This window comes from Squalius cephalus (assembly GCF_949319135.1).
Source record: "Squalius cephalus genome assembly, chromosome: 5".
NCBI classification, from domain to species: Eukaryota; Metazoa; Chordata; class Actinopteri; order Cypriniformes; family Leuciscidae; genus Squalius; species Squalius cephalus.
This window is the reverse complement of record NC_137126.1, coordinates 6977466-6998476: the sequence shown is the minus strand read 5'-3', so window position 1 is coordinate 6998476 and position 21011 is coordinate 6977466. Positions and strand designations below refer to the sequence as shown.

The following is a 21011-nucleotide window of genomic DNA, read 5'->3' as shown; positions in this document are numbered from 1 at the left end:
CAATCACTGATCAAAGATTGAATGGCGAGTTCACCCAAAAATGAAAATTCTGTCGTGATTTACTGACGCTCACCCTCCAGCCTGTGTGCTGATTTCACATTTTTTCATGTCCATCCATTCTGCACAGTCATACTGCGCAACCCGGTCACACTAAATACGTCTCTATAGCACTCATTGTGTTTATCGTGCAATTTATACGGCAAAATGAGTTTTTACGTGCATATGATACGCATGGGTAGGATTAGTCGTGTGGGGTGCGTGTGTATTACACGCAATAAAGTGCGTATCAAATGCACGCGAAAACTGCGTATCATATGCACGATAAACACAATGTGTGCAATAGAGACGCATTTTCATGAGATCAAGCTGGCGGCGCCCACATTCAGTTACAACACGTAAGAACCAATGACGTTTGTTGTCAAACACATCTGTGTGCAGATCTTCAGTGGGACATTTTTTTAAAAAATCTGAGTGTGGGGACAAATGAGATTTCAAAGCTTTTGTGGAGGAGAAAATTATTAGTGTAACATGATTACGGAGTCCTAACACCATTTTTTATCAGCTTGGCACATTCAGGCGATTTATGCTGTTACAACATGATAGGTGGGAATTATCTGGTTGACAAGATGATCAGCCAATCGTAGGTGTCACCATTGGTGTCGCTGTTCAAATTTCTGTGTTCCTCAACATATGACATCAGAAACCTTAGCAAATAATCAGTCCTGAATTGAATAACTGAATTGCCAGTTATTGGCTGATAAAAAAAAAATTACAATTAACAAAAATAGGTCAGTAATTGACTAATGAATCAAATCTGCTATGAACTAACTCATTCATGAGTGAAGTAATTAATTACTGTAATTGAAGGGACTCCTTCTTTTGATGTAATTGCATTAAATACGGTTTAGCACAATTCTATAAAAAACAATAGTGGATTTAACATCAAAATTTAAAGTGTAATGTTTAAATGTATGTTTTTATGACATATTTTGGTCAGTTCAAGAATAGTTTGTGCAAATATTATTTATTTGAAAGAATTAAAAGAGCAGTTTCACATCTATCCTTGTATTGCTCAACTGGTTGATATGGGATTTAGAATGTAATTACAGTGCCTTGCGAAAGTATTCGGCCCCCTTGAACTTTTCGACCTTTTGCCACATTTCAGGCTTCAAACATAAAGATATAAAACTGTAATTTTTTGTGAAGAATCAACAACAAGTGGGACACAATCATGAAGTGGAACGAAATTTATTGGATATTTCAAACTTTTTTAACAAATAAAAAACTGAAAAATTGGGCGTGCAAAATTATTCGGCCCCCTTAAGTTAATACTTTGTAGCGCCACCTTTTGCTGCGATTACAGCTGTAAGTCGCTTGGGGTATGTCTCTATCAGTTTTGCACATCGAGAGACTGAAATTTTTGCCCATTCCTCCTTGCAAAACAGCTCGAGCTCAGTGAGGTTGGATGGAGAGCGTTTGTGAACAGCAGTTTTCAGTTCTTTCCACAGATTCTCGATTGGATTCAGGTCTGGACTTTGACTTGGCCATTCTAACACCTGGATATGTTTATTTGTGAACCATTCCATTGTAGATTTTGCTTTATGTTTTGGATCATTGTCTTGTTGGAAGACAAATCTCCGTCCCAGTCTCAGGTCTTTTGCAGACTCCATCAGGTTTTCTTCCAGAATGGTCCTGTATTTGGCTCCATCCATCTTCCCATCAATTTTAACCATCCTCCCTGTCCCTGCTGAAGAAAAGCAGGCCCAAATCATGATGCTGCCACCACCATGTTTGACAGTGGGGATGGTGTGTTCAGGGTGATGAGCTGTGTTGCTTTTACGCCAAACATAACGTTTTGCATTGTTGCCAAAAAGTTCGATTTTGGTTTCATCTAACCAGAGCACCTCCTTCCACATGTTTGGTGTGTCTCCCAGGTGGCTTGTGGCAAACTTTAAACGACACTTTTTATGGATATCTTTAAGAAATGGCTTTCTTCTTGCCACTCTTCCATAAAGGCCAGATTTGTGCAGTATACGACTGATTGTTGTCCTATGGACAGAGTCTCCCACCTCAGCTGTAGATCTCTGCAGTTCATGCAGAGTGATCATGGGCCTCTTGGCTGCATCTCTGATCAGTCTTCTCCTTGTATGAGCTGAAAGTTTAGAGGGACGGCCGGGTCTTGGTAGATTTGCAGTGGTCTGATACTCCTTCCATTTCAATATTATCGCTTGCACAGTGCTCCTTGGGATGTTTAAAGCTTGGGAAATCTTTCTGTATCCAAATCCGGCTTTAAACTTCTCCACAACAGTATCTCGGACCTGCCTGGTGTGTTCCTTGTTCTTCATGATGCTCTCTGTGCTTTAAACGGACCTCTGAGACTATCACAGAGCAGGTGCATTTATACGGAGACTTGATTACACACAGGTGGATTCTATTTATCATCATTAGTCATTTAGGTCAACATTGGATCATTCAGAGATCCTCACTGAACTTCTGGAGAGAGTTTGCTGCACTGAAAGTAAAGGGGCCGAATAATTTTGCACGCCCAATTTTTCAGTTTTTTATTTGTTAAAAAAGTTTGAAATATCCAATAAATTTCGTTCCACTTCATGATTGTGTCCCACTTGTTGTTGATTCTTCACAAAAAATTACAGTTTTATATCTTTATGTTTGTAGCCTGAAATGTGGCAAAAGGTCGAAAAGTTCAAGGGGGCCGAATACTTTCGCAAGGCACTGTAGTAGTCAGTAATGCAATACTTTTTAGAGAGAGTAATTTGTACAGTAATCTAATTACACTGTTGAGGACGTAATTTTAGAATAATTTACCCAACACTGCGCCAGAGTTTAAATCACACTGGGGCAAAATTGTGTTGTTGAGGGAAAAAACAAGGAAAACTTGCATCGATCGGTGTATAAGTCGCATTTTATTATTTTATTCACAAATAATGTAAAATAGCAACGCCTAACATAATTTATAGTGGTGTTAGTTTACATAAACAACATTTATTATAAATGCCAAGCCTAAGTGAATTGATGAAATGAAAGTGAAAGTGTGCACGGAGACGATTATCTCCTTTAGTGTTCTTCATTTCATTAAATGTGAAGTAACCCATGTAGTTTCTGCAACACTAGTGGCACCTGTGCTAGGACTGATTTGTTTTTCACGTGTATTTGTGTGCGTTTATTTATACTCTATTTTGCGTGCTTTACGTTATTAGCATTATATAAGTCGCTCCAGAATATAAGTCGAATTATGTTTCAGATGATACAAAACACAACTTATAGTCTGGAAAATACAGTGTTAATGCTTGGACCTATTTAAATTAAAAAAAAAATTTATTTCATTGTTATTACCACAAAGTCAGTTTGTAAAAAAAGCACAAAACAATGTTTAGAAATGCAGTTAAAATGGATGTCTTTACTGCAACTGTAACACTTGCCCCATAGACTTCCATTGTAAGTGCTTTTCTGTCAATATATTGTTTTGTATCATTATACAAACTGATATACTGTATTATTTTATTTATGAGTTAATTATTTCCTATCGCAGTCGACAGTATGCTGTCAATAGAGCTTAACTAGTGTTTAACCTGTATCATTCCTTTGAAGTGTCTTTGGTATTGAAGTGTGTTCTTTTTAAAGCAAACTCTGCCTCTTTTAGCTTTATGTACTCGTTGACCCTGAATCTAAATATGGCCACTATTAAGTGGCTATCTTATACGTCATTTGTGAATCAAAGCCACATGTCAAAACAAATGACCAAAACACCATCAAGTACACTTTGTAACACTGTGCAATCTGAGAATCAAGACGATGTGGACTTTAAAGCTAAGGACAGACCGCAGTTCAGTGTCTGATAAGGTGTATTTTTGTAGTCACACAGCTGTCCCATTCTCCTACACAAACACACTCACCCGGATTTTCCATAGACATACAGTAGCGATTTTCATACTGTACAAACTGTATATTCTATCCCCTTACACTAACCCTAACACTAAACCTCCCCATCACAAAACTTTCTACATTTTACATTTTCAAAAAACATCACTTAGTATGATTTATTAGCTGTTTTCTTCATGGGGACCAAAAAATGTCCCCACAGGGACAAGGATTTCAGAAATTGCCATCTTTGTAGGGACATTTTTTCCCCATAATGTAGGCTTTACCAGGCCACACACTCACACACACACGTGCGGGCTCAAGCTTTTATCTGATCCAGACTGCAATTGGCCCTGAGATTTGCAAGCCTCTGCAGCGAAGCTCTTGTTGATTTGACCCGCTTTAATTAAACTTCATACAGTTGCACTATCTGTATTGAGTATTCATTGAAGATTGCCTTTAAAATGAAATTCTATTGAATAGCTTGTTGAGACTCATTGAATGCCCTGTCCTGCGAGTGTACACATCCACTGATAGCAGTGATTTTCCTGTGCCGGAGAGGCCGTGTTTGACTGCGTGTTTGTGTGGATGCAGTCTAGAGAAGCTAGAGAAGGACAGTGTGATGTCATTAGCAGAGCAGCTTTGAGATGTCAGGCTCCCGCTGATAAACACAAGCACAGCTGGATCTGAGGCCATTCAGCTGAAGGAAAGCACAGGGATGAGAGAGGCTTCTGGCTGTTTCTGTGTGGAGGGCCTGAAGAGGGATAATAGATAGATGAATTAAGATGTTCTGCACCCCTGGGCGAAAATAGCCATTAAGTAATTTATGTTTATTTATGTGCAGTATGTTCGGGAGAACCCGGGGTTTCATGGGATATTTTCGATGATTAAACTGATCTTAGATGCTGAGTGGTTAATACAGTCGTGCTAAAATACTCAATATAGAAACACCTGTTCATCACATCACTGCAGCAACAACTGAATAACATTGTTATTGTTTACATGTCAGGTCAAATATTTTACAGTATTAATAATTTGTCATATCTTAAAATGCACTGCCATTCAAAAGTTTGGTAAGATTTTTTTATATTTCAAGAAATAAAAGGTATCTTGTGCTCACCAAGGCAGCATTTATTTGATCAAAAAACAGTCAAGCAGTAATACTGTGAAATATTTTTTACAATTTAAAATAACTGTTTTATATTTTAATATACACTCACCTAAAGGATTATTAGGAACCTGTTCAATTTCTCATTAATGCAATTATCTAATCAACCAATCACATGGCAGTTGCTTCAATGCATTTAGGGGTGTGGTCGTGGTCAAGACAATCTCCTGAACTCCAAACTGAATGTCAGAATGGGAAAGAAAGGTGATTTAAGCAATTTTGAGCGTGGCATGGTTGTTGGTGCCAGACGGGCCGGTCTGAGTATTTCACAATCTGCTCAGTTACTGGGATTTTCACGCACAACCATTTCTAGGGTTTACAAAGAATGGTGTGAAAAGGGAAAAACATCCAGTATGCGGCAGTCCTGTGGGCGAAAATGCCTTGTTGATGCTAGAGGTCAGAGGAGAATGGGCCGACTGATTCAAGCTGATAGAAGAGCAACTTTGACTGAAATAACCACTCGTTACAACCGAGGTATGCAGCAAAGCATTTGTGAAGCCACAACACGCACAACCGTGAGGCGGATGGGTTACAACAGCAGAAGACCCCACCGGGTACCACTCATCTCCACTACAAATAGGAAAAAGAGGCTACAATTTGCACGAGCTCACCAAAATTGGACAGTTGAAGACTGGAAAAATGTTGCCTGGTCTGATGAGTCTCGATTTCTGTTGAGACATTCAGATGGTAGAGTCAGAATTTGGCGTAAACAGAATGAGAACATGGATCCATCATGCCTTGTTACCACTGTGCAGGCTGGTGGTGGTGGTGTAATGGTGTGGGGGATGTTTTCTTGGCACACTTTAGGCCCCTTAGTGCCAATTGGGCATCGTTTAAATGCCACGGCCTACCTGAGCATTGTTTCTGACCATGTCCATCCCTTTATGACCACCATGTACCCATCCTCTGATGGCTACTTCCAGCAGGATAATGCACCATGTCACAAAGCTTGAATCATTTCAAATTGGTTTCTTGAACATGACAATGAGTTCACTGTACTAAAATGGCCCCCACAGTCACCAGATTTCAACCCAATAGAGCATCTTTGGGATGTGGTGGAACGGGAGCTTCGTGCCCTGGATGTGCATCCCACAAATCTCCATCAATTGCAAGATGCTATCCTATCAATATGGGCCAACATTTCTAAAGAATGCTTTCAGCATCTTGTTGAATCAATGCCACGTAGAATTAAGGCAGTTCTGAAGGCGAAAGGGGGTCAAACACAGTATTAGTATGGTGTTCCTAATAATCCTTTAGGTGAGTGTATTTGAAAATATAATTTATTTCTGTGATCAAGGCTGAATTTTCAGCATCATTACTCCAGTCTTCACACGATCCTTCAGAAATCATTCTAATATACTGATTTGAGACTCAAGATTTTTTTATTATTATTATTATTATTATCCACGTTGAAAACAGTTGTGCTGTTAAATATTTTTGTGGAAACCGTGATGTGTGATTTTTTTCAGGATTATAACAATGTAAACTTGTCACTTTTGATCAAATAAATGCATCAATGCTAAATAAAAGTACAAATATTTTCTCAATATGTTTATGTAATTAAATAGTATTTAACACATAGTAAATATTATTGATAAATAGTATTTAAATGTATTTAAAGTGTATAAGTCATCCAGCTTTAAACATTTTATAATGGTTGTTGTGACTATAATTCAATCAAATTCAAGAAGCGTGTACTCAGCCAACATAGTAATGGATCGCCTGATTCAATAAATATTTGACAGCAAATGATTTTAACACTGGAAATGTCTGAGAAAATGGATCACCTAGAAACTCCCCTAATGGCTTTCCTCAGTCACCATACACCACTCACACTCATGGACTGTCAGTCATCATCCAATGAATTTTGATTTCAGACATATATGGGCTGATGGTTTTGTGTATGTTTGATATTTCCATGGCTAAAATTGCAAACAGTATTGCGGGCCTTTTTTTCATTAATGCTCCGTTCATTGGACAGAGACGCAGCTCTACTGCCACCCTGAGCATTGTTGTTGATACTACAATATCTCGAATTTAAGTTTTCTGACCAGAAAGTCCGAAGTATTTCTGACCAGAAGTATTTTAAGGAGGTATTGAGGACAAAAATTTTGTTTACAGCAGTAAAAAAAAACAAAAAACAGAATTTATAAACATTAAATGTAGATGTTATGTTTAATAAAAGGTAGGCCTACTTCGCAATTCAGGAAGTGCTTCATGAATTATTTAATTCATATGATTAATGTTTTCATTTTATTATTTATTTAATTTATTAATTGTTTAAAATAAACTTTTGATAAAAGTGTATGACAATAACCAACCACTTTTTTTATTGTTCGTCTAACCAGTTTAATAAAGCTTAGGTCATGGAACGTGTTTTATTGTCTGACCTAGACCGAATCTCATTTTCAGTTAAATTTTCCTTTTCATGCAGACTGTGCACTTTCACTGTTTTGTTAAGCCACACATGTATTTACTTATTTTGTATTTGTTTGTATTAAGTAGATTTTGTCTTGTTTTGCTTTGTTTTTCTTCATTGTAATATTGTCCTGAAACTCATAAAGTTTTTTTTTTTTTTTTTTTTTTTCAAAATGGTGCTTGCATTCAAATTGAACACCATGTTTTATAATTGTCCTGTGGTATTATTTACACCTAACTTCCATTGTACTGCTTTCCCACTGTGTCCATAATACAGCAATAACTGATTTGCTTCCTCTCTCTGTGTCTCTGTTCTAGTGGTCATTATGGCATCTGGTTTACTGGTTTACCCCTTCGGTCTGAACTCCAGCCTGGTCAAGTCTTTCTGCGGAGACTCGGACATCTACTACGCCGGCGAGTGTCAGATAGGATGGGGCTACATGCTGGCTATTGTAGGTGTCATGCTCACACTCTTCCTGCCCTTTTTCGCCAAGTACGCCCCCAAGGAGCATCTGTCACCCACCCCCTTGCCCACCCTATTATAGAGCTTTAAAGACCACCGCCTACAACATTCAACCTGCTCTGCCATCATTGCTATAATTCACACAACAATCTGAGGATGGACAGACTGCAGAGTCTCCGCATCATTTGCCATGGTTGGTGGTAATGATGCCATCGAGACGAGCAGAACTCAAGAGCCCTCATCCCTCTATTCGTCTTGTTTTTTTGTGTTGGCGTCTTCCCATATTCAATAAGGTCCTTTCCCCCCTACACAATCAACCTCCCAAGTGAAAAACTCATTTAAAAAGGATTATATGGATTGTGGTTTTTCTTTCTAATTTGTTTGTGTGTTTTTGAAGACCTCTGGACTAACTACTGAAAATAACGGATAATGGACCATGGTGCAGATTTCGAGATTTTGTTTGCAAGGATCAAAACCAAAAATAGCGAATTAAATGAAAATTGAGTAACATTTTCCAATAACTTTTTACTGAGACTTGTCAGCATGCAATGAAAGGGGAAAAAAAAATGACAGCCCCTTCTTACATTAGCTTCTGCTAATGGATCAACGGATTCAGAGGAACAGTTTCATTGAGAGAAACTCAACTCAAACTCTGTCAATCTGACAGTGGGAAAGTTTTGCATTATCCAGTTTCTAACACCTGATAGTACCTATTCAAGGACCAACACTGTGGCTTAAGTGAACTCAAACCTTTTTTTATTCTCCGTATGAGTCTTAAATTCACACTGTATTTTTCTTCACTTTGTTTCTCATAAACCTGTGAGAGCCATCAAGGAACTGTATATATAGTACGGACAAACTGCCATGGATGGATCGGAAGCATGGACTTTTCTCAACAACTGTATGTGAAAGTTAAATGATCCCACATGTAAAACCTTGCATTTTTTTCCAAACTGGGTGAACAGGAAATGTTGTGAAGCCTCCTTTCGCTGTAACACATACTAGTACTGAATTATTCAGGATTACACAAATCAGGAGCAAGGCTGTTCTTAACTTAAAGTTGGGCTTAGTTAACACTGAGACACTATGTTCTGGAAAACACCAACTTCTAACCAACTTGTGCCTTTTGACCATTGCTAATGCTAAGACTTAAGTACCTTTCATCAGGTAATCTACTTCTAAAACATTTTGTAAATGCTTTCTTGTTGGATTAACATTGTGTGATTATTTCTGTATGTCTCCATCTTTCAATGATGATTCGTTTTAGTCGAAAGTCTTTAATGATGGAGCTTCTTGCCAAGATGATGATGTTTTGAGAGGGTTTCAAACAAAGAACAATGATGAAAGCTAAATTAGCAAGTCATTAAACAAGACAGGAAAAAAACATTTCAGTCCTGGTTTGTCATGACAGATTTATGTATCACTTTAAGAAATTTAAACGATCAAATTAATCTAATGTGCTAATGCGTTTACTCTTGGCACAGCAATACAGTGAAGCTAAAGCTTCTACTTGGATCATTCCATATTGCACTTGGCTCACTTTTGCTGTTGTGTTGATTCATTTGTGTGTTATGTGTTCAGACTGGCTGATAACATTGGCACCCAACTGCCCTCTTGGTAGATTTAACTCTGACTTCTATTATGATATATATATGAGCATACAGCCAAGAAAAAAATAATATGTGTGTACCTTTAACTGTTAACGGTAAGCTGTAGCTCAGAGGACAGAGCACAACTTTAAACTGGCATCAGATGTCAAACATAGCAGGCCCTTTTAATGTGTTTTTGCAGGTGTACACTGGCGTCCTCCGATTGCCTTGATGGTGTCGGCAACTTGCATTCTTGAGTTGTGTTTATGATCATGTATGTATGTGCAGTCTGATCACTGGTAGCTCTTAGAACTCGTAGATTAGTGCTGTGGGTTTCCCACTGTAATGTTTGGGTTGTAAATAATTCTGTAACATGACATCCTGATGGTTGGTTCCCTTTTGAAAGATATATTTTGAGATGTTACCTCATCAATGTGTTTGTTTAACCTTTGAAATCCTTAACGAATTGCTGTTATGTGTTTCTTCTTTGTAATAATTCATTTCATAAACTTAGCAAATTGAAGTCTTTTGAATGAAGACGACAATAAAGCTTTAAAAAAACTTTTTCAAGTTTTGGATTTGAATACAAATTGGTTTTTAATGCACCAATTAACAATATAAATGCATATACATTCTAACTCAAATATTATGCATAAAAATATAAATAAAATAAATACATTATGACAACTTACAATAAATTAAAATGACTTAAATATTATATTTTAATGCATATAAATTAGAACTAAAATATTCTAAATGCTTCTCTATTATAATAATTTGAAATTATATAAACACAAATTCGAACAAAATATTTTAAATGCATCTCAGTTATAATAACTCAAATATTATAAATGCATCTAAATTATATCTCAGAACAACAATCCAAAGTAACATTCATTCATCACGTACAGAATCAAAATCTCCAGATACAGATCACAGATTTACTGTGATACTGTTTTATCTTCACAGACAACTGAAGATCATCTCTTATTGAACTAATTCACAAAACGAAAGCTTCAGTAAAAGTCTGTGCTCGTGTTACTCACTCGATCCACATCAGATTTCACTGAGAGCCAGCACCACATCCCTCATCTCTGCATCTGACGCTCTCACAGCCTCCTGCGCATTCCTTTGTTCTGACAGTGAAGCAGCTCGGACTGACACACAAGTCATTGTGTCCTTTTGCCTGTCGTAGTTTCCGATGCAGCGATGCACCTGACCTCTGATCAGTCTGGGCAGAATCTGATCCTACAGAAAAGACATACAATGACTTTATAACTCTGAACATACATGTTTACAGTGTCCCTACCACTGCCAACATCACATAAGAGTGTGCAGTCCTAATGGTTTCTCTTATTTAAAAAACAGAAAATGCACAATGGAAAAAAGTGGGCGCAAGTCATAACCTAGAGAGAGCATCTTGTTTCTTGTTTCTTCAGATCTGTATCTGTAATTTCATCTCTGGTCTAAACCAACAAGTTTAACATTAAAAAACATTTTGGAGAATTACGGCCACCTACAGCAATATTGTGGTATGAGCTCAAGTTTTACAGAACACGTTTATGCTACTTTTACGATTCTTTTTTGTCATATTTGGAGCTTGACAGCCACAGAATCTATACATTTTTATTGTATGGAAGAGAAGTGTGAACATTCTTCAAAACATCTGTGTTCTGTGAGGCAGAGAAAGTCATACAGGTTTGGAACAACATGAGGGCGAATAAACAATGACAGAATTTTAATATCTGGGAGAATTATTCCTTTAAATCATCTTATTGCTAATTAGAAATGAATACAATTATTATAAAATATTTGTAAAAATAATACACTACAATTTCAAAGGTTTGGGGTCTGTAAGTTTCTTTATGTTTCTGAAACAAGTCTCTTTAGCTCACCAAGGCAAACAGTAATGTGTAATTTTTTTATATATATATGTGTAATTTAATCTTGTAATGGAAAAATAATAATAATATGCTGATTTGGTCCTCGAGTAACATTTATTTTTATAATCAATGTTGAAAACAGTTGTGCTGCTTTATTACTTTTGTGGAAACCATGATACAGTTTTTTCAGGATTCTATGATAAATAGAAAGTTCAAAAGAACAGCATTTATTTGATTTAATTCTATTCATACTTATTTATTCAATTTAATGTATCCTTGCTGTAAAAAGCTACCCTGGAAATTTGAATTTGCTCAGCAAGTTGCTCTGGCATTGAGTAATGATGCTCATTAACTATGCCCTTGTAGCCGAGCTGCACCAATCACATCGGTGTATCTGATATAGGCGGGCCAGAGGCGAGATGATGACAGCACTGTGATGTCGAAGTCATTAGAAAACATTGCAAGATGGCTATGGATGAACACCAGTTGTTTGAAACGGCTTTGGCCGCTACAATGAACGAGTTAGACTTGGCTTTTTATCTAAAAGAGGAATAGAAGACGGCGCTCGAATCGTTCCTTTGCAAGAAGGACGTTTTTGCTGTTTTGTCGACCGGATACAGCATGAGTCTAATCTACTAGTTAGCTCCGCTGGTAGCTGGGGTATGGGGCTCTGGATACGTCACCCTGTGTATTGTTGTGATTGGTTGTAGTGTTATCCAATTATGTGCAGTAAGATTTTCAAATGCAAGCTTGGTGCCGCCCCTCACGCTGGGCGATTTTCATTACTCAATGCCAGACCATTAATCTTTCAGATTTGGGTCTGGATTTCCAGGCAAGTAAAAAGCAGTAGTTTCTTTAAAAAACAACAACCTACTGACTAGGGCTGTCGCGATAACCGCAATATCGCAGTACCGCGCTTCTGACAAGCCAACCGCAGAGGAATTCAAGTAACCGCAGCAACCGCGATATTCGCGTGTTTTCTTTTTTCATAAGGCAATACCCTTCTTGTTTTGAACTTCGTTCATGTGTATTGAATGTTAAATAAGTTAATGATAATAAGACGTGGTGATCATGGTTTTATGGTGATTTGTACAGAGGCTTCGTGGAGTTGCACTTAAGCCTAAACAGACAGTGAATGAGAGAGATCGACTGAGCGCGTGCGATTACCTGCGTCTGTCTTTGAGGTCAAGTCATATTCGTAAAAAAGGCTGCCGTGTCCAAGGAAAGTTAAATATTTGTCCTGTCATCCTTTTAACGTTTAAAATAAAGGGTATTTACCATGAATGGCATCAGCGACAGGCAGCGCTGGTCTGCATCCACAGCACGAGGAACTCGCGGTCGCGGGAAACAAAACTCAGTGAGTCACGCATTGAATCAATGCTATTTGTCTCTATTAAGTGAAGCTTCAGCGTTACCCATGCGACGCATTGCTGGTCAGCTGAGCCTTGAAAAGTGGAGCTCAAAGTTAAAAATAATTTACCTTGTTTCATTAGGCTACTATCTTTTAATGAATCAATCAGCGTTTTTGAACGTGTTGTTAAATGAATGGTTTAATGACTCACTCAAAGACAGTCCGTTGCCCTAACAACTGCGCGCTGAGTGACAGGCTTTCAATGCGGAGAGACGCTGTTTAGTTTCGGTTTATTGGTTATTGAAAATGTACTCGTTTTTGTGCATGCTGACCACATCGTGACACTTATAACAACAAATAAATATAAATAAATCAAAATAAATTAATAAATGCGGTTAAACCGCATATCGCGCTATTGAACCACTCAAAATTACCGCAAGGGAAAATCCTTAACCGCGACAGCCCTACTACTGACTCCAAATGTTTGAACAGCATTACATAAAAAAAAATAACATAATAATATAATAATAATATAATTATACAATTGTAAAAATGCATGTGTTACAATGAAGAAGAGAAGATACAGCAATTGAAGACCATTAGGGGCTGGTTCACACAGAACGCTTTTTTTTTTTTTTAAACACGAGACCCAGGTAAAAAGCTAATAAAAAAAAGAAAACCTGCAAGGTCTAGAGATGTGTTTTTAAAATAAGTTCAAACTTTTTTTTTTCTTGAGCACCTTGTTTTTAGAACTCTGCATCATGCACAGGACGCAAACGCAAAGGTCAAACACGTCAGTCTAGCACGTGCTTACATTGAAAAACAATAAAGAAAAGTAGTGCACTGAAATGGAAAAAATGTGTTCTGTGTGAACGGCCCCATAGGATGTAGTTCAGGAAGATGACCAATATTCCCAGACTCACAATTTCATAGTAAAGACACTGGACGACCTCTTTACCATCCCTCATGAGGAATTTCTTGGCTCCGTATTCTCCAACTGTAACTGCAGAGTCCAGTGTGGCTGTAAAGAGAGACAGGACTGTTAGACAAAGATTCAAATCAAGGGGATCACAGGTGTGTGATAGTCTCCTCACCAAAGATCTCAAACAGCATTGGTACTCTGTTCTTATACTGGCTCCAGTGCTTCATTCCTTCAATAACAGCAGAAATGAGACGCAGCGATACCTCACGGGGGGGCTTCTATCCAGCAGGAGGGAAAATAAATGATGTTAGTTGAACAAATAAAACAACATTTTATACTGAGAAGCAGAAAATCTTTGAGACAGAAAAGCTGTACACACACACAAAAAATTGAGTAGAGGAAACTTATGATATGAAAAACTTATAATTGTTAATTGTTAAACTTACTGTAATATAACTTTTTTCCATGAAACACACACAAAAAGAAGATAATTCAAATGAATATAGGAAGATAGTGACAAGGGTTGTAAAGTTCCAAAAAGGCAAACAAATAAATATGGGTAACTCGGTTCAATTGCAACTGTTCTTTGATTTAGAATTTTGTGTGAACTATGCCTTTAAAGGGTAACTCTTGCCAAAATGCAACCTAGGTTTTTTTTTGTTAATCTACCCGAGGCAAACTTTCGTTTAAAAGCATAATTAGAATGGAAACGCCACTTTTAAGTTTGACCGTATTTTCGTTTTAGGTTAAATGCCTTGTGAATGGGAGTGCTTGGGGCACTTCTATGATAGCATCAAAAATCGCTATTTTTAAAACACTAAGAAGGCTGAAACTTTACTCGAAGTATCACCAGGGGCTCTACACATGAACTCGAGCATTGAGAACATAGTTTGTGTACACAGAGTTTACTAAAAAGAAAGATTTTGAACAACTCACTGTAGCTGTGTCCGCCTGCATTTTGTCAGTCAAAAATAGTCGATCTCCGAATGTGAATGAACTGACTCTGAATTTTAGTGTTTCTTATATGAGGATCCTTTTTCAAATACAAGGTCAATTTCACTAACGACAAAACAACAAATTATCAGTGAATTTATATGGAACTAAGCTTTAGGAGCTTTCCATCTTTACTCTCCTCACTGTTACGTTGAATTCGGAGATCGACTATTTTTGACTGACAAAATGCCAGCGACCGGAAACAACAACAGCAACAGTGAGTTTGTTCAAAACCTTTCTTTTTAGTAAAGAAAAAACGTAAAAGTGGCGTTTCCATTCTAATTATGCTTTTCAACGAAAGTTTGCCTCGGGTAGATTAACAAAAAGACCCTAGGTTGCATTTTGGCGAGAGTTACCCTTTAACTTTGGCTATTATCAAAAGTGAATAAAACTGGATTATAGAAGCAGATCTATTAAAGGGTTAGTTTACTCAAAGATGACAATTCTGTCATTAATTACTCACCCTCATGTCATTCCAAACCCATAAGACTTTAGTTCATCTTCGGAACACAAATGAAGATATATTTAATGAAATCTGAGAGCTTTCTGTCTCTCCATTGACAGCTACGTAACTACCACTTTAACGCCTCAAAAAGTTCATAAAGGGATTGTTAAACTAATCCATATGCGGTTTAGTCACAATTTTCTGAAGAGAAACGACCGCTTTATATGATGACCAGATTTAATTTAGGCTTTTATTCACATAAATATTGATCAGCATACATAAAATGAAGTTCAACTGTATTTGCTTGACGTGCAAGAACAAACCTCACTGGTTCTTGCAGAAGCTCAAACGTGCTGTGTAACACAAGAATGAACCTCATTGGTTCTCGCACGTCAAGTGAACATGCTTGAGCTTACGTTTACCACAAGTGATGTGTGAGTTGAATGTTTATATGTGAATAAAAGCTTAAATTAAATATTTTCATCATATAAAGCGATCGAGTCTCTTCAGAAAATTCAGACTAAACCTTTCAATTAATATGATCTCTTTATGAACCTTTTGAAGCATCAAATTGGTAGTTGATGGAAGGTCAATGGAGAGACAGAAAGCTTTCCGATTTCATTAAAATAGAATTTGTATTATGTGAAGACCAAAAAGTGTAGTGTATTGTCCAAAAAGAGAAGCATGTACACCCCTTAAGATATATGCATCTATAATCCTGTTTTTTTACTTTTGATAATAAGCAAAGAAGATAGAAGATTGATATGTCACCGTGTGATCTCTAAGCTGAATTGAAAGCTGCAGAAACAAAAACGTTAAAGCTGCAGGTTTGCAGCATTGCAGGATAGTGGAGTAGACGGTGTATTTTTACGTTTAGGATTTATTATTTTTTGTTATCCATTTAAATTAAGTAAAAAAAGAAAAGAAAAGAACATCGCAAAGTGCGACGTCATACCAGAGTCCAAAGACATTTTGCGTGCTCAAAGTCTAAAATGACTTAGACTTGTAAAGTAACACACACCTGCTTCTGAGGGGTGGTTTGGACACTTGAGGTGTCCATCTTTTCTTTTGCCCACATTTCACTGGTTGATTGTCCAACAGGTCTGAACTTCCACTTTCCGCTCTGACTCTGAGTGCTTCCTGCTGTGGGTGTACACTGTTGGGGACGGTACGGCATTCTGGGAGAATTTGTCAGTCTATTAAACGACTGTTGATTCTGAGTGCCGCTGGACCATGTGGGCTGGCCGAACGACGCTGAGCTGCTGCTTGGAAAGCCACCATGAAGCTGGGATCCAAATGCTGGCAATGAATCCTGTCTCACTGGAGGCCTTTGTTGCTCTGTCTGTGACCTGGAATGACAAATACAAAATATACTGTCAAAAATCTTTTGCAGGATAACAAATAAAATGTGCCTAATGCAATAGGATGAGAACAAAATGGTTTTATTCACCTTTGAATAAACTGAATCAACTTGACTACGTACTGTAGGGTTAGGTAACACTTTACAATCAGGTCCTATTAGTTAACATTAGTTAATGCATTACTAACATGACCAATGCATTTGTTACTGTACAGTACTAAATAATTTTGTTAAAGTTACTTAAATAAAAATACAACCGTTCATTGTTAGTTTGTGTTAGCTCAGGTCTATTAAATATTAATAGATACAACTTTTGATTTTAATGTATAAATAAATGTTGAAATGAACATAAACTAGGATTAATAAATCATTTTTAAGAATTGTTCATTGTTAGTTCATGTTTAATAATGTAGTTTAATTGTTTGCTAAGGTTACTTAAATGAAAGTAATTCCTAAGGCTCAGGTCAGAAAGAAATAGCTCCTTTACAGTTTTTATTTTATTTTTATTTTTACAAAATGCCAATCTTATTTTGGTATTTTCATTCATGTTGGTTTTACTGTTTCAAATTATGGAAGGCAACTGGCAATCTTGCGTTTCTGAAGAATCAATGCACATATTCGGACCCAGCAGCTTCAAGACCTTTCTGGGTGTGTAGTCATTATTTCATATATGAGTATCAGTTGAGTACCGGGCATAGACAGGTTTTTTTGGGTGAGGTAAAGGTGCATATCCTCGTCCTGCCACACCAGGTGAAGCAGCAGATCTCATGCTGGCTTGCTGAGGTGAAAGATAGGCTTGCTGGTTCCATTGACCACTCTGACCTAAAGCTAAAAAACAACAACAAAAAACTCTAGGGTTATATTTTATAAGACATGATCATGAAAGACAAGACATCATAAGCTTTGTCTGCAAACAAGCGTACTGTAATTAGGCTTGTCACTAATTTATAACACCAAATTGTTATAAATTGAACAAAACCCTGCAGAGCTCATAACTTTCAGTGTGAAACCTTACAGATTTTCATATCACCCAATAATGAATGAATTACTCCAATTTGTAACTACTATAAATCAGGGTTTCTGCAGGTTTCTGAGGTTTTAAGACTTTTTAAAGATATTTATAAGACCAAGTAAAGAAAAACTAAGGAATAAATGGAAGAGAACTCAATATGTCAATATGTTCTCTAAATGTAAATGTCTAGGTTGAAACACATTGAGTTGTATTAGCAACACTTCCAACAGATATCTTTTTTTTTTTTTACACACAAAGCTTGAATCGCTCTGCTCTCAGCCACTAGAATATGGAAATAACTTTTACTGTACCTTCTGCAAAAAAGTGATGTTCTTTCTCAGGAGTTTTGTTTTGTTTTCCAGTGCAAATGTCTGAAGATTCTTAAATCAAAATGCATTTACTGGAGATACAAAATTGCATAAAATATGAAGAATTGTTCTCTGTGAAATTGATGAAGTGAGTTTATGATTAAAACAAGAACAAATATTTGCCTGTGGGCATTACTGTTCTGTAACTTACTGTAATTTAAAGGTAAGTTTTCACAAGTCATTGACAGATATTTGTTTTTATTTTAAGCATAAACTTGCTTCATTTTGTTCAGTTTTTCAAGACTTTATTTTACATTTGCATCTCAAGTAAATGCATCTTCATTTAAAGATATTTAGATATTTCTATTAGAAAACAGAATTGAATTTTTTTTGTAATACATGCAACATTTAATGCCACAACTTTATGAATTTAAGACTTTCAGCTCTGATTTAAGACCTTTTTAAAGGCTTAATTTGAGCAAGAGCAAATTAAGACTTTTTAATACCCACAGAAACCCTGATAAATATATCTGGCTTTATCCGCATTCATACAGTACACTCACAAAAAGTGATATATATTATATAGAAAAGCTCAAATGCTTGATTGTTTATATCGTAGCCGTATGAAACACTATCCTATCGCCCAGCTCTTAACTGCAAAATGAACAAATTTAAAAGTGCAAAATTAACATCATGACTTTCTGTGAAGATGCTTTCAAACAGAGTAAACGGCGCTATAATAAAATTGACTTGACATGATCTGTAAATATAATCTATGATCTGTCTATTGATTGTTTTCTGTACACTGTATAACTCATTTAACTTGAAACAACTTTATACTGCTGCACAAATTAAAGTTACATGACAAAGATTATTCAGTGTATTATAGTGTAACATAATAGAATAAATGGAGTTGGAAAATGAATCTGAAGAACATCTGATGCATAGTGTGCTGCATCAGAACTTGGTACATGTTTATTCAGCATTAGATACGAGACTGACGCAGTGGAAACACATACTGGGAAGAGCAGAAGAGGAGGAGGAGGAGGAGGATTGTCTCTCATTGTAGTGGTTGGCACTGGCAGTGAAGAGCTCACTCTCAGAGGGATTAGATGTCAAAGGCAGCCTGCTCCTCTTCCTTTGATTAAACAGAGGCACGGAGAGACAGCCTGCAGAAACACAGAGAGACAAATGTCTGCTTTGATTTCAGGCTCCAGCAACCTGAATTACACTAACTGCAGCAAAGTGTTGTATTAGCAGATAAGCAGTTTTTTAAATATTAGCCAGATTTATATACAACGAGCTCTCTGGAAATAATAAAAGGCAAGTAATTGTAAAAAATCTAGATAGTAGATGGAAGACTAAGACTGACACAACTCTTATTTTTAGGAATTTCCAAACAAGTAACATAGGAATTCATAATGTTGTGACAGTAAATCCTAACTTACCTGCGTTTGGTTTTTGGTTTTGATTCCTCCACATCTTGACACACTCACACTGTCTGAGAGGTGTAGCAATATTATTGTGTAAAAATGATAAATATTACTATTAATGAATCTTTTATATGGATATCAGCTGTATTGGCGGGTCTGGTTTCTCACAAAGATTTACTATTATTACTAACGTTACGCTACTATTCAGTGTTTATTGCGTCGACTCGATGACAATTTGTTTGTTTGTTCTCTCATTCAACTCAGCTCAAAAAGATAAGTATGGTAGAAATATGAACTAAAATGTTTCTATAATGAGTTTCTATGTAATAGTCAAGCTGTTTTTTTAAAGATTTGCTGGCTAAATTAGGCTAACTTTGCTAAGTGTACAAGCCAAGGTCATTCATTTACCGATTTACGTATCAAATGGTGCTTACCAGTACAAAATTGCGTCAATGAAGATAAATATGTTAATTAGAAGCGCTCATTCGGTAGTTTAAGATGTATCTGTGGTTTTATCCCGTATTAACTTTTTAGCATCATAAAAATATTTGTTTATTGCGACGAAATCATTTTGGCGCGAGGCCTTCCCTGCTCGTGCACTTGTGAAGTCCTAATCAGCCCGCGAATCGGTTCTTTTGAACAGTTCAGTTCATTTCAAAGAGCCGGAATTAGTAGCCAACTTATTAACGTCTCATTTCAAGCATTATCTATAGTCTACTGATATTGACGTGTCGTCTCCATAGAAAACAAGTACTATTAAAAACAAAATAGTTTACTAGGGCAAAATAGTTGGTTATATCAAATTATGCCACTGACAGTAACTTGTGTAAAAAATAATTTAAACACAATAAATCTGTGTAGGCCTATCAATAATATTTGAAGAGTTCGGATGCAAAAGCCTCTAAGTGCCATCTGAAATTTTCTTCTAGAATGGTAATTTTTTATCAAGCTCGTTTATTTAAGTTAAGTAATTTCACTTAAATGACAATTAATAGGTAATTTGCATTGTCATTTAAGTGAAATTATTGAACTTAAATATACGAGCTAGATAAAAATGATCATTCTAGAAGAAAATTTCAGATGGCACTTAGAGGCTTTTGCATCTGAACTCTTCATTTTTAAACAGATAACATTTTACGACCTTTTCAGATGTTGATAGTGCAAAGAAAGGCAAACAAAAAAATACCTTAAATTGGCGCTGTGGGCTGTCCGTTTGCCCACAGTTTTGTTCCAAAGAACAAATCTATTCTGTAAAGTAGTCTATATGATTTCGATAGGCTGTATAGGACGGACACTGGTTTTCATGATGAAAACGATGTCTGCTACCCTCATGTGGGTGTGAGAAAAAGCACAACTACTTCCCACCAGTCACTTCAGGTGAATGAAAGGCTAATCATCTAAAGACCAGTGACCAAAGTTTCAATGAGTCAAAAAAAAGGAAAGAGAATGAGCAATAAGGAAATTCAAACCTGAAATATGATCACATCTGAAGATTAGGAACATTAAATCTGAATTAGCCTATATCATAGTCCAATGAGTCTAGTTGTATTCATGTTTGTGAAGTTTTTCTGAATTCTGCCCTTTTAACTAAAATCCCAAATATCATATTTTGTAATAGGCCTAGCCGTTGGATTCATACATTCTGGGATACATAGAGCTATAGGCGACTTGTCCTGTGTGGCCTCAAAAAGTTTTGACAATTCACCCACACTTAAAATGTATGTAATTTCACTGGATAAATTATCCAACCAAGTGGTATCTGCAAACAAATGACGCTAGAGCTCTTT

At 36.6% G+C, this 21011-nt stretch overlaps 2 protein-coding genes across 2 annotated transcripts in view; one reads left to right on the top strand and one right to left on the bottom strand.

The window, feature by feature from the left end:
* Positions 1 to 10071, top strand: part of lhfpl7 (LHFPL tetraspan subfamily member 7) — a 165666-nt gene extending 155595 nt beyond the window's left edge. Inside the window, exon 3 of the mRNA XM_079872747.1 lies at positions 7784 to 10071. Coding sequence (XP_079728873.1) covers positions 7784 to 8010 — 227 coding nt within the window. The 3' untranslated portion in view covers positions 8011 to 10071. The remainder of the gene's footprint in view (positions 1 to 7783) is intronic.
* Positions 10072 to 10426: 355 nt separating this feature from the next.
* On the bottom strand, positions 10427 to 19281 carry spata22 (spermatogenesis associated 22). Its single transcript, XM_079872740.1, has 7 exons — positions 19240 to 19281; positions 18811 to 18960; positions 17161 to 17299; positions 16133 to 16460; positions 13846 to 13951; positions 13675 to 13772; positions 10427 to 10765 (listed from the first exon to the last, which is right to left on the bottom strand). Exons 1-7 carry the CDS (start codon positions 19271 to 19273, stop codon positions 10574 to 10576), a joined length of 1047 nt encoding a protein of 348 aa, XP_079728866.1. The 5' UTR covers positions 19274 to 19281; the 3' UTR covers positions 10427 to 10573.
* Between the last annotated feature and the right edge of the window lie 1730 nt (positions 19282 to 21011).

Coding starts and splice junctions, on each gene's coding strand:
- spata22 (XM_079872740.1), bottom strand. CDS start 19,273: ATGTGGAGGAATCAAAACCAAAAACCAAACGCAG. Junction 18,961..19,239: donor AAACCAAAAACCAAACGCAG/GTAAGTTAGGAT, acceptor GTGTTTCTGCAG/GCTGTCTCTCCGTGCCTCTG. Junction 16,461..17,160: donor AAAAAACCTGTCTATGCCCG/GTACTCAACTGA, acceptor TTGTCATTCCAG/GTCACAGACAGAGCAACAAA.